General features: G+C 40.2%; 1 protein-coding gene across 11 annotated transcripts in view; it reads right to left on the bottom strand.

Moving 5' to 3' along the window:
• Positions 1 to 8614: 8614 nt before the first annotated feature.
• Positions 8615 to 12592, bottom strand: part of SINHCAF (SIN3-HDAC complex associated factor) — an 82729-nt gene continuing 78751 nt past the window's right edge. For all 11 annotated transcript variants that reach the window (XM_084956433.1, XM_084956431.1, XM_021092099.2 and 8 more), the window contains one exon: positions 8615 to 10944. In XM_084956433.1, the coding sequence (XP_084812559.1) occupies positions 10785 to 10944 (160 nt within the window). In that variant the 3' untranslated portion in view covers positions 8615 to 10784. The remainder of the gene's footprint in view (positions 10945 to 12592) is intronic.

The following is a 12592-nucleotide window of genomic DNA, read 5'->3' as shown; positions in this document are numbered from 1 at the left end:
GGTTGGCAGCTGTAGCTCCTATTCAACCCCTAACCTGGGAACCTCCATGTGCCGTGACTGTGGCCCTAAAAAGACAAAAGGAAAGAAAAAGAAGAAAGACAGATAGACAGAAAGAAAAAGGAAGGAAGGAAGGAAGAAATCATCCTGAGAGTTTATCTTGACCACTCCCTGGATCTTAGTACATTTTTGAGCAACTTAATTATATTTGCCTTGGCTTCGTGCCCTCTATACAATTTCCCAATCCTGGGATTCATGTGTAGCCAAAGCACAATCATCTTATAGTGAACACATTTTCTCCTTTAAGCGCTGAAACTTAAGAAAGCTTGAAGGATTTTTTTTTGGGGGGGGGGGCTGGGTATGTGTCTTGATGTGAACAGTTTACAACCTCTTCTGAGTTCACCATAACCACAGATAATAAAAATAGTTTTCATTCCTCCCGCATCCAATTAGACCCCAGTGCTAAAAATAATAAACATGGCAGGTGCCTTCACCATGCACCTACCATGGGCCAGGACCTACATGATGCATGTTCTCGTTTTATTATTGTTACAACTCAGTTTGCTATTATTTCCTCCAGTTTACAGAGAAGGAAAGAGCTCAGAGAAAACTTATCCACGATAATAAAGACATTAATGACCCAAATCAAGATATGAATTCAAGTCTTCTAAGCACCCGTGATATTAACCAATAAGCTCACACGCCAAACATAACTCCTGTTGCCATCCACCACACCTGTACTTCTGGGAACCACAGAGACATCAATAAAAGTCAAATGCAATTAAAGGGCAAGAATAAGCCTAAGAACTTTAGTGAGCTAGAATTCTCATAGGACCTAAAGGTTACATGGTTTCTTAAGCATTGAAGGACTATTTAGAATACTTAGTAGGGTCTTGGAAATAGGTGATCAAAGAACAGTTGAAGGTTTGTTTATTCATTTACAAAGGGAAAGCATGTACTTTAAGATGCTTAAAGATATGGCAGTCACCATCCTAACCAAGTAATCATTTTAGCATCACTAACAATGGGGCAACTTGACCTTGTGTGCTTTTCTTGATGCACTAAGAGATGCACCACACAGCCTATGTTATGTTCTTGCCAGAGTTCTCATTGTGGCTCAGCAGGTTAAGAACTCAATATAGTGTCTGTGAGGAAGCGGGTTCGATCCCTAGCCTCGATCAGTGAGTTAAGGATCTGGTGTGGCCACAAGCTGCGTCGTAGTTCAAAGATGCGGCTCAAATTTGGTGTTGCCATGGCTATGGTGTAGGCCAGCAGCTGCAGCTCTGAGTCGGCACCTAGCTTGGGAACTTCCATATGCCACAGGTGCAGCCCTTAAAAATAATAATAAATAAATCTAAGAAAGACAAAAAAATTCAGGATATAGGACATTATACAACTAACTTGGATACTTCAAAAAGTTCAATGTCATGGGGAAACAAAGGCAGGAGGCCTATTTCTGATTAAATTAAAAGAGAGAACCAGGAATTTCCATCATGGCGCAGCAGAAACGAATCAGACTAGGAACCATGAGGTTGCATATTCGATCCCTGGCCTCCCTCAGTGGGTTAAGGATCCGGCGTTGCCATGAGCTGTGGTGTAGGTCACAGATGGGGCTCAGATCCCATGTTGCTGTGGCTAAGGCTGTAGGCTGGCAGCTGTAGCTCCTATTCGACTCCTAGCCTGGGAACCTCCATATGCCGTGAGTACAGCCATAAAAAGCAAAAAAAAAAAAAAAAAAAAAAAAGATTTTGGGACAATAGGGTAATTATTCCATAGAGACTTATATTACTGAGCTATTGTTATTCATCTCGGGTGTGGCAATGGGACACCTAAGGATATGGAACATCCATCCCTACAATATGAATGCACAAGTATTCAGGGATGAAATGTCACATTGTCGCAACTTACTTTCAAATGATTCAGCAAAACTGATAAAGGATTTGTAAAATTTAACAGTTGGTGGATCTAGGGAGGTTATGTCCTAGCCTTTCAGCTTTTCTGTATATTTAACATTTTTCCAAGATAAAATATTTTTTCAATCCTTGAAATTCATCAAGGAGTTCCCGTCGTGGCTCAGTGGTTAATGAATTGGAATGAGATTGCGGGTTAGATCCCTGGCCTCACTCAGTGGGTTGAGGATCCAGTGTTGCCGTGAGCGGTGGTATAGGTTGTTGACGCGGCTCAGATCCCGAATTGCCGTGGCTCTGGCGTAGGCTGGCAGCTACAGCTCCAATTAGACCCCTAGCCTGGGAACCTCCATATCCTGCATGTGTGGCCCTAGAAAAGACAAAAAAAAAAAAAAAAATTATCAAGATTATTAGAAGACAGTTATCAAGACAGTGTGGTATTGGTACAAAAATAGACGTACAGACCAATGGAACAGAATAGAGAACCCAGATAAATCCAGACACCTATGGTCAATTAATCTTCAACAATGGAGGCAAGAATATAAAATGGGCAAAAGACAGTCTCTTCAGTAAGTGGTGCTGGTAAAACTGGACAGATGCATGTAAATCAATGAAACTAGAACACATCCTCACACCGTCCACAAAATTAAACTCAAAATGGCTTACAGACTTAAACGTAAGACAAGACACCATAAATCTCCTAGAAGAGAATATAGGCAAAACATTCTCTGACATCAACCATACAAATGTTTTCTTAGGTCAGTCTCCCAATGGGAAAGAAAGAAAAACAAAAATAAACCAACAGGACCTAATCAAACTGACAAGATTTTGCACAGCAAAGGAAACCATAAAAAAAAAAAAAAAAAAGACAACCTACAGAATGGGAGAAATAGTTGCAAATGATGCAACCAACAAGGGCTTAATCTCCAAAATATATAAACAACTTATACAACTCAACGGCAAAAAAAACACACAACTCAATTGAAACATGGGCAGAAGACCTAAACAGACATTTCTCCAAAGAAGATCTACAGATGGCCAAAATGCGCATGAAAAAATGCTCAACATCACTAATCATTAGAGAAATGCAAATCAAAACTACTATGAGATACCACCTCAAACCAGTCAGAATGGCCATCATTAGCAAGTTTACAAATAACGAATGCTAGAAAATGTGCGGAGAAAAGGGAAACCTCCTACACTGTTGGTAGGAATGTAAATTGGTACAACCAGCATACTGGAAAACACTATGGAGTCTCCTCAGAAAACTAAATTTAAAACTACCACATGACCCAGCAATCCCATTCGTGGGCATAGATCCAGACAAAACATTCATTCAAAAAGATACATGCACCCCTATGTTCATAGCAGCACTATACACAATAGCCAAGATATGGAAACAACCTAAATGTCCACTGACAGAGGAATGGATAAAGATGATGTGGTACATATACGCAATGCAATACTATTCAGCCATAAAAAAGAACAAAAGAATGCCATTTGCAGCAACATGGATGGACCTAGAGACTTTCATAGTAAGTGAAGCAAGTCAGAAAGAGAAAGACAAATACCACATGACATCACTTATATGTGGAATCTAATATTTGGCACAAACGAACCTATCTACAGAAAAGAAAAACTCGTGGACTTGGAGAACAGACTTGTAGTGACCAAGAGGTGGAGGAGGGAGTGGGATGGACTGGGAGTTTGGGGTTAATAGATGTAAACTATTGCATTTGGAGTGGATAAGCAATGAAATCCTGCTGTAGAGCACAAGGAACTCTATCTAGTTACTTGTGGTGGAACAGGATGGAGGATAATGTGAGAAAAAGAATGTATATAAGTATAGAACTGGGTCACTTTGCTGTACAGCAGAAATTGACAGAGTATTGTAAATCAGCTACAATAAAACAATTTTTTTAAAAAAGAAAAAATAAAATTTGAGCATCAGTCACTCTCTGAACTATCTTCACAGTATTCCGGTAAATCTAAAACTGTTCTAAAATTTACTTAAAAAAAAACAAGACTATTAGCATAAATTCAACCTTTCTATGAACATGACTTGTGAAAATACAAGAATTGTAATCAGCTGATTGATAAATATTTATTGTGTTCCTACTTAGTATTAATAACCACTGCATAGACTCGGAGCTATTGTGAAAAAGACATGGGTTCCTGCTTTCCTGGGTCCTACTTAGCATATAGTTGCGTATGTGTGTGGTGGAGGGCGGGTGGTAGTGGTTGTTCTGGAAGCCTTCCCTGAGTGGTTCCTAAGCTGAAACCTGATGGATAAGTAGGTGTTGCAGATATAGGATGGTAAGGAAGTAAGTCAGAGGGAACAGTGTGTGTGAAGGCACTATTGATGTGATGGTCAATCTGGGGAGTGACAGGAAATTTATTCCTGTGGCTCCTCCCAAGCCCTTCTCCTTTTCACACAGCCTGTCTCCTGGTTCTGTTAATCACTCCCTACCTCCAGCTCTTCAGACCTAGAGGTGGTAACAGCACGCCAACTTTCCTAGCCCCCGTGTTACCAGTGAACTGCACTCTCCCTTGGCGTTTCCCTTCACCATGTGCAACACTTTGTAAAGTCCCTATATTAAACTTTCCTCAAATTATCCAATTTCCGTAAGCCATCAAGTTCCTGTTGGCACACTGATTAATAAAACCTTCTGGAGACAGACTTGGGAGATGCTTGCCTATCTTAGACGATATTTGGGACCGTGGGAATGGAGAGGGTCTGGGAAGAGGACTGAAGATGAACCCTGAGCCAGTGAGCATCTGAAGCAGGAAACCTGGGAACAGGGATGTTATCAGCCAAGAATATTTCAAAGAAGAAACTATCAACTGTATCAAGTGCTGTTGAGAGGCTGCCTGAGTCAAATGAGGGCTCTGGAATTCCCCCTGAGAAAGCCATCCTTGATCCTTGGAGTGGTGAGGGCAAAATCAACACTGGAGTGGACAGTAAAGGTAACTGGAGGCAAAGAGGGCATTTGTTACCTTCAAAAAAAAAAAAAAGGCCTAACTGCTCAGGTTCCTATTTTAACTCTACCAGTGACTTGCTAAAGAATCTTGAGAGTTCTGTCCTAATTTTTGAGATGTGATATAAACAACCATTCTTCATTGCAGTTACAAAAACTCCCAATACCTGGACAATGTTAAAGCGAATGGAAGCTTCAGAAGTGTAGATCATTGAAGTTCTCAGAGTAAATTACTTCCCCCCTTTCAGTCTCCTAGACAAAGGGCAGGCTTTGCCAAAATCTTTTCGGTCTCTCTAAAATTGAGAGATTAAGCTCTTTCACACTGAAGCCTGAAACTAAGTATATCCAAGACCCCCCTACCCGACATACAATAACAAGGAGTTTCTAACCAGGGTGCAAGATATTTGAAACCAAAAGCATTCTCTGGATCACAATGAGTAACCAAACTCCATAGCTCAAGAAATTGTTAGAACCCTCAGATCCCTTTCTTTGGGAACATGAGCCTGTGAAACTATCTATCATTGATCCAATTTGGCTTTCTCCTCCCTTCCCAGTTCACTGAACATCACACAGAAATGACTGCCAGGGCAGCACAATGCTAAATCTGGGTGATTGGAAAACTGCTTTGGGGACAGTGAATCAAGAGGCTCCCTCAGTATCTCCCACTCTTCTCTGCAGAGCAAGCAGCTAAGTTCTGGCTCCCTTCACTTAGTTTTATTTATTTATTTATTCTTTTTACAGCTGCACCTGTGGCATATGGAAATTACTAAGCCAGGGTCAAACTGGAGCTGCAGCTGCAACCTACAACACAGCCGACACCACAGCCACACCACCAATCTGAGCTGCATCTGCAACCCACAAGCCCTAACCTACTGAGCAAGGCCGGGGATCAAACCTGCATCCTCACAAAGTCCCCACTGAGTCCTTAACCCACCGAGCCACAATGGGAACTGCAACCTTCATTTATTTTTTTGGATGAGTTGTTATGCTAAATCTCCTGGAGACTGTTTTCTCCACAAAGTATATGATTTATATTTTGAACATCAAAATTAACAAAATTCCATTACTGATTTAAATGACAGCTTTTAGAGTAAAGGTCAACTTATTTGCAAGGGTAAAACTTGCCCCTGATTCTCGTCTTCGGAAGAGACTTTTCCGAACACAGGTTAGGAAGGCAGCACTGATGGAGCTCCTTGTGGATCAGTGAATTAAGGCTCTGAAATCATCACTGCCGCAGTTTAGGTTGCCGATGTGGCGCAGGTTCAATCCCTGACCCAGAAATTTGCACATGCTAGGGGCACAGCCAAAAAAAAGAAGGCTAGTACTGCTGAAAAAAGAAAAGAAAAGCAGCACTGCCACAGCAGGAACAAGGGTCCAGCTTGAAGTGCAGAGGCTTTGAAATCATGAAAGCTAATTTTCAGTCACATTACCTCCCTCTGCCTCCACTACCTGTGAATGGGTGTTTTGTTATACTTTGCAAGGCTGTTTGAACATTTGCAAGGCTGTTTGAACAATGTTTAAAGGTGCCTGGGCCACTACACTAGGTTTTTCACAATAAGGGAGCTATTTTTCTTTTTACTTGCTACACTGAGGGCTTGTGTATAGGGCAAAGAGGCCCAGTTTCAGGGGATTCACTTAGGGAAAAAAAAAAAGAGGTACTGTGGCAGACAATGTCTCTCAGGATCCCCACATCCTACTCTTAACGCTGTGTAACTTGAAGGTAGGCAAGACTGGACTTGCCAGCACAATGGTTGTGGGGACTTGCTTGGTACAGAGAGCACCATGGTGGGAGACCCCAGGTGATAAGAAACTAAGGTGACCTTCAAGCCAGCAGTCTGGGTTCTCTGTCCTACAGCCACGGGGAATGAATTTTGCCAACAACCTGAGTAAGTTTGGAGTAGATTATTCCCAAGTCACCTGAGAATGCAATGGAGTTGTCACCTGTTATAGTCTTTTGAGACCCGCAGCAAAAGAAGTAGCCACACTACACCTAAATGGAAACTGAGATCAACGTCTTCTATACCACCAAATTTGTGATAATTTATTAAATAGCGGTAGAGGAGTTCCCGTCATGGCACAGCGGAAACGAATCCGACTAGGATCCACAAGGATGCGGGTTCAATCCCTGGCCTCACTCAGTGGATTAAGGATCCAGCGTTGCCATAAGCTGTGGTGTAGGTCACAGGCAAGGCCCAGATCTGGCATTGCTGTGGCTGTGTCACAGGCCGGCAGCTACAGCTCCAGTTGGACCCCTAGCCTGGGAGCCTCCATACGCTGCAGATGCAGCCCTGAAAAGACAATCAATCAACAAATTAAATAAATAAATAGAAATAAAAATTAAATTAAAAAAAAAAAAAAAAGAAAAGCTTAACCTACAGATCTACCTTTCCCAGGTAATAATCTGTTTTGGAAACTTTTGATAAGAATCATACCCCTTTGGATTTCTCATAAACCTGTAAAGTAATTCTGAAGTTTGGAGACTCACAAAGGTCAAGTGACTCAAATGGCTACTTAGGGGTTAGGGCCAGGAATTAGAGAACCCAGGTCTGACCCAAATGCCAAAATCCACCTTTCTCTAGAACCAATTTTTATAGTTTCTCTAAAATCTTGATGATGTTTCCTGCTCTGTCCATAGATAATAATAAAACCATATCAAAACACTGGCGAACTTTGTCTTTCATTGTTATGAGTGAGGACAGGGATCAAACTCTCATCCTCATGGATACTAGTCGGGTTCTTAACCCATTGAACCATAATGGGAACTCCATCAATTTAGATTTGTTTTTACAGATTTTTTTTGTTTGGCTGCACCCATGGCATACAGAAGTTCCTGGGCCAAGGACTGAACCCATGCCACAGCAGTGACACACGAGACCCTTAACCTGCTGAGCCACCAGGGAACTCCCTCAACTTAGATTTTTTGACTTTACAATTGTGCGAAAGCAACCTGCATTCAGTAGAAACCAGACTTTGAATTTTGATCTTTTCCCAGGCTAGTGCAGTATGATACTCTCGTGATGCGGCGGCAAGAGGAGCAATCAGCCACGCCACCTTGAGGGTAAACTACCACGTCTCACCATTTTGGGTTTCACTTCCAGTACAGTACTCAATAAATTATATGAGAGGAGTTCCCATTGTGGCTCAGTGGTAAAAAACCCAACTAGGATCCATGAGGATGCAGGTTCGATCCCTGGCCTTGCTCAGTGGGTTAAGGATCCGGTGTTGCTGTGAGCTATGGTATAGGTCGCAGACATGGCTCAGATCTGGCGTTGCTGTGGCTGTGGCATAGGCCAGCAGCTGGAGCTCCAATTTGACCCCTAGCCTGGAACCTCCATATGCCGTGGCTGCGGCCCTAAAAAGAAAAAATAAATTACATGACATATTTAACACTTTATTTAAAAATAGCCTTTGTGTTAGACAATTTTGCCAACAGTAAGCTAACACATATATGTTCTGCGCAAGTGTACAGTAGGCCAGGCTAAGCTATGATATAATAAATGCATTTTTGACTGACAATATTTTCAACTTACCTTGGGTTTTTTGGGATGTGACCCCAAGACAAACAGAGGAAGATCTGTATTGTATAAAGTCTTGTCTTTCTCAGTAAAAAGGACTCTTTTCCTATATGACGTGTTAATACTACTAAAGGCTTACACTGAGTATCTGTGAGGGCCAAAAATATTGTTATTCTTAACTAAGAACCCCTTTCAAACAAAGCCACAAAACAGCTCCTTTTATTTTCTAATAAGACTAAATTTATTCAATACCCTAGTAAAAGTTTTGATTATAAGTTTCCAACAGTATAAAAAGTACAAAACAGATTTGTAGATTTCTAATATATTAATACAAAGTGCATGACTACATACAGTACATCCTACAGGCAAAGAGAGGTGGAAGGGGAAAAAGAAGACTGTGGTTGAGGTCTAGTAATAAATAAATAAATACAGAAGTAGAGATGATCCATATCATAGTATATTCTACCACCAATACTGCAGCCAAAATGTACAAAAAAAAAAAAAAAAAAAAAACCAAAAAACCATTTCAAAAATAACTCAGGAGGAGGATGAGAATGGCTGGGATTCTTGTAATACACCTCAAAGTCTGCAGAAGAGCTAACCCAACTCACTGTGTAGTCCGTGCATATGGTGGCTTGTAGTCTTTTCCCAAAAGGAAGAAATATAAAATTTTAAGTTTAGACTAAGAACTATAAAACTATAGGGTACCCATAAAAAGTGGCTCACTCCTTATTGTTATTTATACTATCCGATCTTTAAAATCCAGTTTTAAAAATAAGCACTGAGTCATGTTATTATAAGGTAGGCAAATGACCCTCCCTCATTACGAAAAGTCTGAACTGGTGATATATTTTTCCTGAACTTTTAGAAAAGAGGCAATAAATAGTACTTTGGTTTGGGTTCAAGTAAGAGGCTTTTGATGAAGGTTTTTAGAATTGAAAAGCTTCACATGTACGATGTATCAGCTAACACTTCAACTTTCAGAAAGCCTGACTAAAAGAAACCAAACCAAAACCAACCACTCGGCATTAACACACACCTCTTTTCTTTTACTAGAATTTTACTTTACTAGAGAATGAAAACAACAACAACAACAAACCCAAACCATAACAGGTTAAAACAAGTCAAACAACCATTCTACGCAGATAAAACCTTCACAAAGGTCAACTGAAGTAATCCAGAGCTAAAACTGAATTGTGCAGATTTTCAATGAAGTCATCAGTCATGTAACATAAATTATTTACACACTCGCAAGCCCTCTAAGAAATGTGCCCCAAGAAGCATTAACCTTTTTTTTTTCGTGTGCCATCCTGAAGACTTGCACATTTTATTTTTTAGCTAATTTAATATTTTGACTAGAATGTGTTTTCTACCATGTGGTAATGCTTTGGTACTATTCATACAGGATTGCTTATCCTAACTAAAGACTTGACATTTCCCCAAGAGGAACTTTGATTCTGCTTTAGAAATTTCATTCATATAAATTAAAATCTTTATCAAATACCAACGGAGGGAGGTGACACAGGATGCAACATATACAGTCAAGTTACCTCTGTATATTTAGAAATTACTCCTTCAAGATAGTCGCACCAGAGAGCTTAGTCTGTCCTGCTTAATATTCAGTAGTACAGGTTTAAATCATTAGAACCTTGGCAAGACCCTAATATTTCAAAATTATTAACAACTACCTCTAGGGGCAAGTCCATGTTACTGAGTTATGACAAATTTATTATAACAAAGGAAAACAAGTGTAGCCAGCCATCTTAAAAAATGCCCCAACCACTGCTTCTCAAAAAAGAAAGACTAAAAAAACTACATACGTTTATCATACAACAAATCCCATCTCTGTCCCCTGAAATTCCCCTAATTTCATTCATTAGAAGGGGATTTTAAAAAAAGACTTAAAGAGCACTTTACAGCAGCATTCAGCTTTCCTATGAAATACTCAGCATCTTAAATATTATGTACACTTTTTTTTCTTTTAGTAAGCTAGACACTGGCTTCAGAGTTTGTGGAACTGGAGGAAAAAATAACCCACTCATAACTATTCTAGAGTTCCTGTCGTGGCGCAGTGGTTAACAAATCCGACTAGGAACCACAAGGTTGCGCCTCGCTCAGTGGGTTAAGGATCTGGCGTTGCTGTGAGCTGTGGTGTAGGCCAGCGGCTACAGCCCCAATTGGACCCCTAGCCTGGGAACCTCCATATGCCGCGGGTGCGGCCCTAGAAAAAGACCAAAAAAAAAACCCCAAAAAAACAAAAAAACCTATTCTAGAAATTGTCTTTTGGCAGAATAGCAGGTATCCAAGTTAAAAATAAGAGGGTCGTTCTGTTGCTTTGTATTCCAAAATTCAAATTGTTTTTTGTTCCCCTTCTACATAAACCTCAGTCACCACTCCTGAGTGGAGATGGGCAGAGGCTCTGGGCCCTGCTCCTCCGGCTTCTCAGCAGCTGCCTTCTTATTGCTGCAGCAAGGCTTGAATAGATGTGTGTCGATGAGGACTTCCCCAAATCGGCCTTTATAGATAATGCCACAGCATATTTTCTGTCTAAAAGGAAAAAAATGGAGAAAAGATATATTAATAAGGCAGAAAAACAGGTACACAAAAGGTGTACAGCAGGTATACTATTCATCATTATAACCGGCACAACATGATCAAAAGTTCCTCTTCCACAATTTTATCACATTCTTAATGAAAGGGCTCCAAGAGTGAACACAATTTGCTGGGTAAAGGGAATTGCCCAGGCCCCTTAAATCTCACACTGGAATCTTATCAAATATTAAGAGGAAAAAAGACATTCTGAGAGACAGTAGTTTCAGAGGTTGCTCCCAAATGTGCAAACTGTTTCCTCCAAAAATCACCAAATCTTAAGAGAAAAACAGCCACCATATTGCCGAGGGGAGAGGGATAGACTGGGAGCTTAGCGTTAGCAGATACAAACTACTGCATTTAGAATGGACAAAGTCCTACTGTATAGCACAGGGGACTATATCCAATCACCTGGGACAGACCGTGATGGGAAAGAATATAAAAAAGAATGTATACGTGTGTATAACTAAGTCATTTTGCTGTACAGCAGAAATTGGCACATTGTAAATCAACAATAATTTTTAAAAATTAAATTAAAAAAAAATCTACCACAAACAGCCTGATACGGCTGGTGGTTTTATTTTAATACTGAACATATCAAAAAATACACATAAATACTATTAAATATACATAAAGGCATAAAAAAAGGACAAACAAATCACCCATGGATCGCACACTCTAAAGAAAAAAAGTATTACTTCCTATAAGCCCTCTCTAATCCAACATTCCATCTCATTCTCATCTCCTTAACTTCAGGTTTATTACTCCCTTTTTTCTTTCTTTCTTTCTTTTTTTTTTGTCTTTTGTCCTTTGTCCTTTTAGGGCTGCATCCGTGGCATATGGAGATTCCCAGGCTAGGGGTCTAATCGGAGCTGTAGGCGTCGGCCTACACCACAGCTCACAGAAACACCAGATCCTTAACCCACTGAGCAAGGCCAGGGATCGAACCTGCAACCTCATGGTCCTAGACCGATTCGTTTCTACTGCACCACGACGGGAACGCCCCCTTTTTTCTTTATACATGTTTGTGTCGCTAAACATACTGCTTAGTTATCTCATATATATACATATATAGAGAGAGAAATATATAAAGACTCATACTGCATGCGGCAATTTTTTTTGCTCAAGAGTAACTGAAATACATATTGTTAGACAGAGCCTTATTTCATTTTAACTTACATATGGTATTCTACCATGTGAATATACCACAATTTACCCACTCAACCTTTCAATGGGACAATCTCTACTGTTACAAACATGCTGCACGCATCAGATTTCTTTCTAGGTTATGTGGCTGGGATATTAGGAATGGAAACACGTTCAACTTTTCTTAAAAATGCAAATTATCAACATGGTTCCCTTCTATTCCTGTTTTGCTAAAGATTTTGTTTTTAAACCTTGAAGGAAAGTTCAAATTCATCAAACATCTTTAATATGCCACTAATACAACAGGCACTTTTCCCCCTCCTTTAGAAACTGTCAATGTGGCAAATTATATTAGTTGATTTTCTGATGTTTAGAACAATCTCAGAGTTACCATTGTGGCTCAGTGGTTAACGAACCCGACTAGCATCCATGAGGACACAGGTTTGATCCCTGGCCTCAC

This window comes from Sus scrofa, chromosome 5, assembly GCF_054392235.1.
Source record: "Sus scrofa isolate SSC_HxYL_T2T_F1_AM1 chromosome 5, Sscrofa_HxYL_maternal_Yorkshire_Landrace_v2.0, whole genome shotgun sequence".
Lineage (NCBI taxonomy): Eukaryota > Metazoa > Chordata > Mammalia > Artiodactyla > Suidae > Sus > Sus scrofa.
This window is presented reverse-complemented; position numbering and strand designations above follow the sequence as displayed.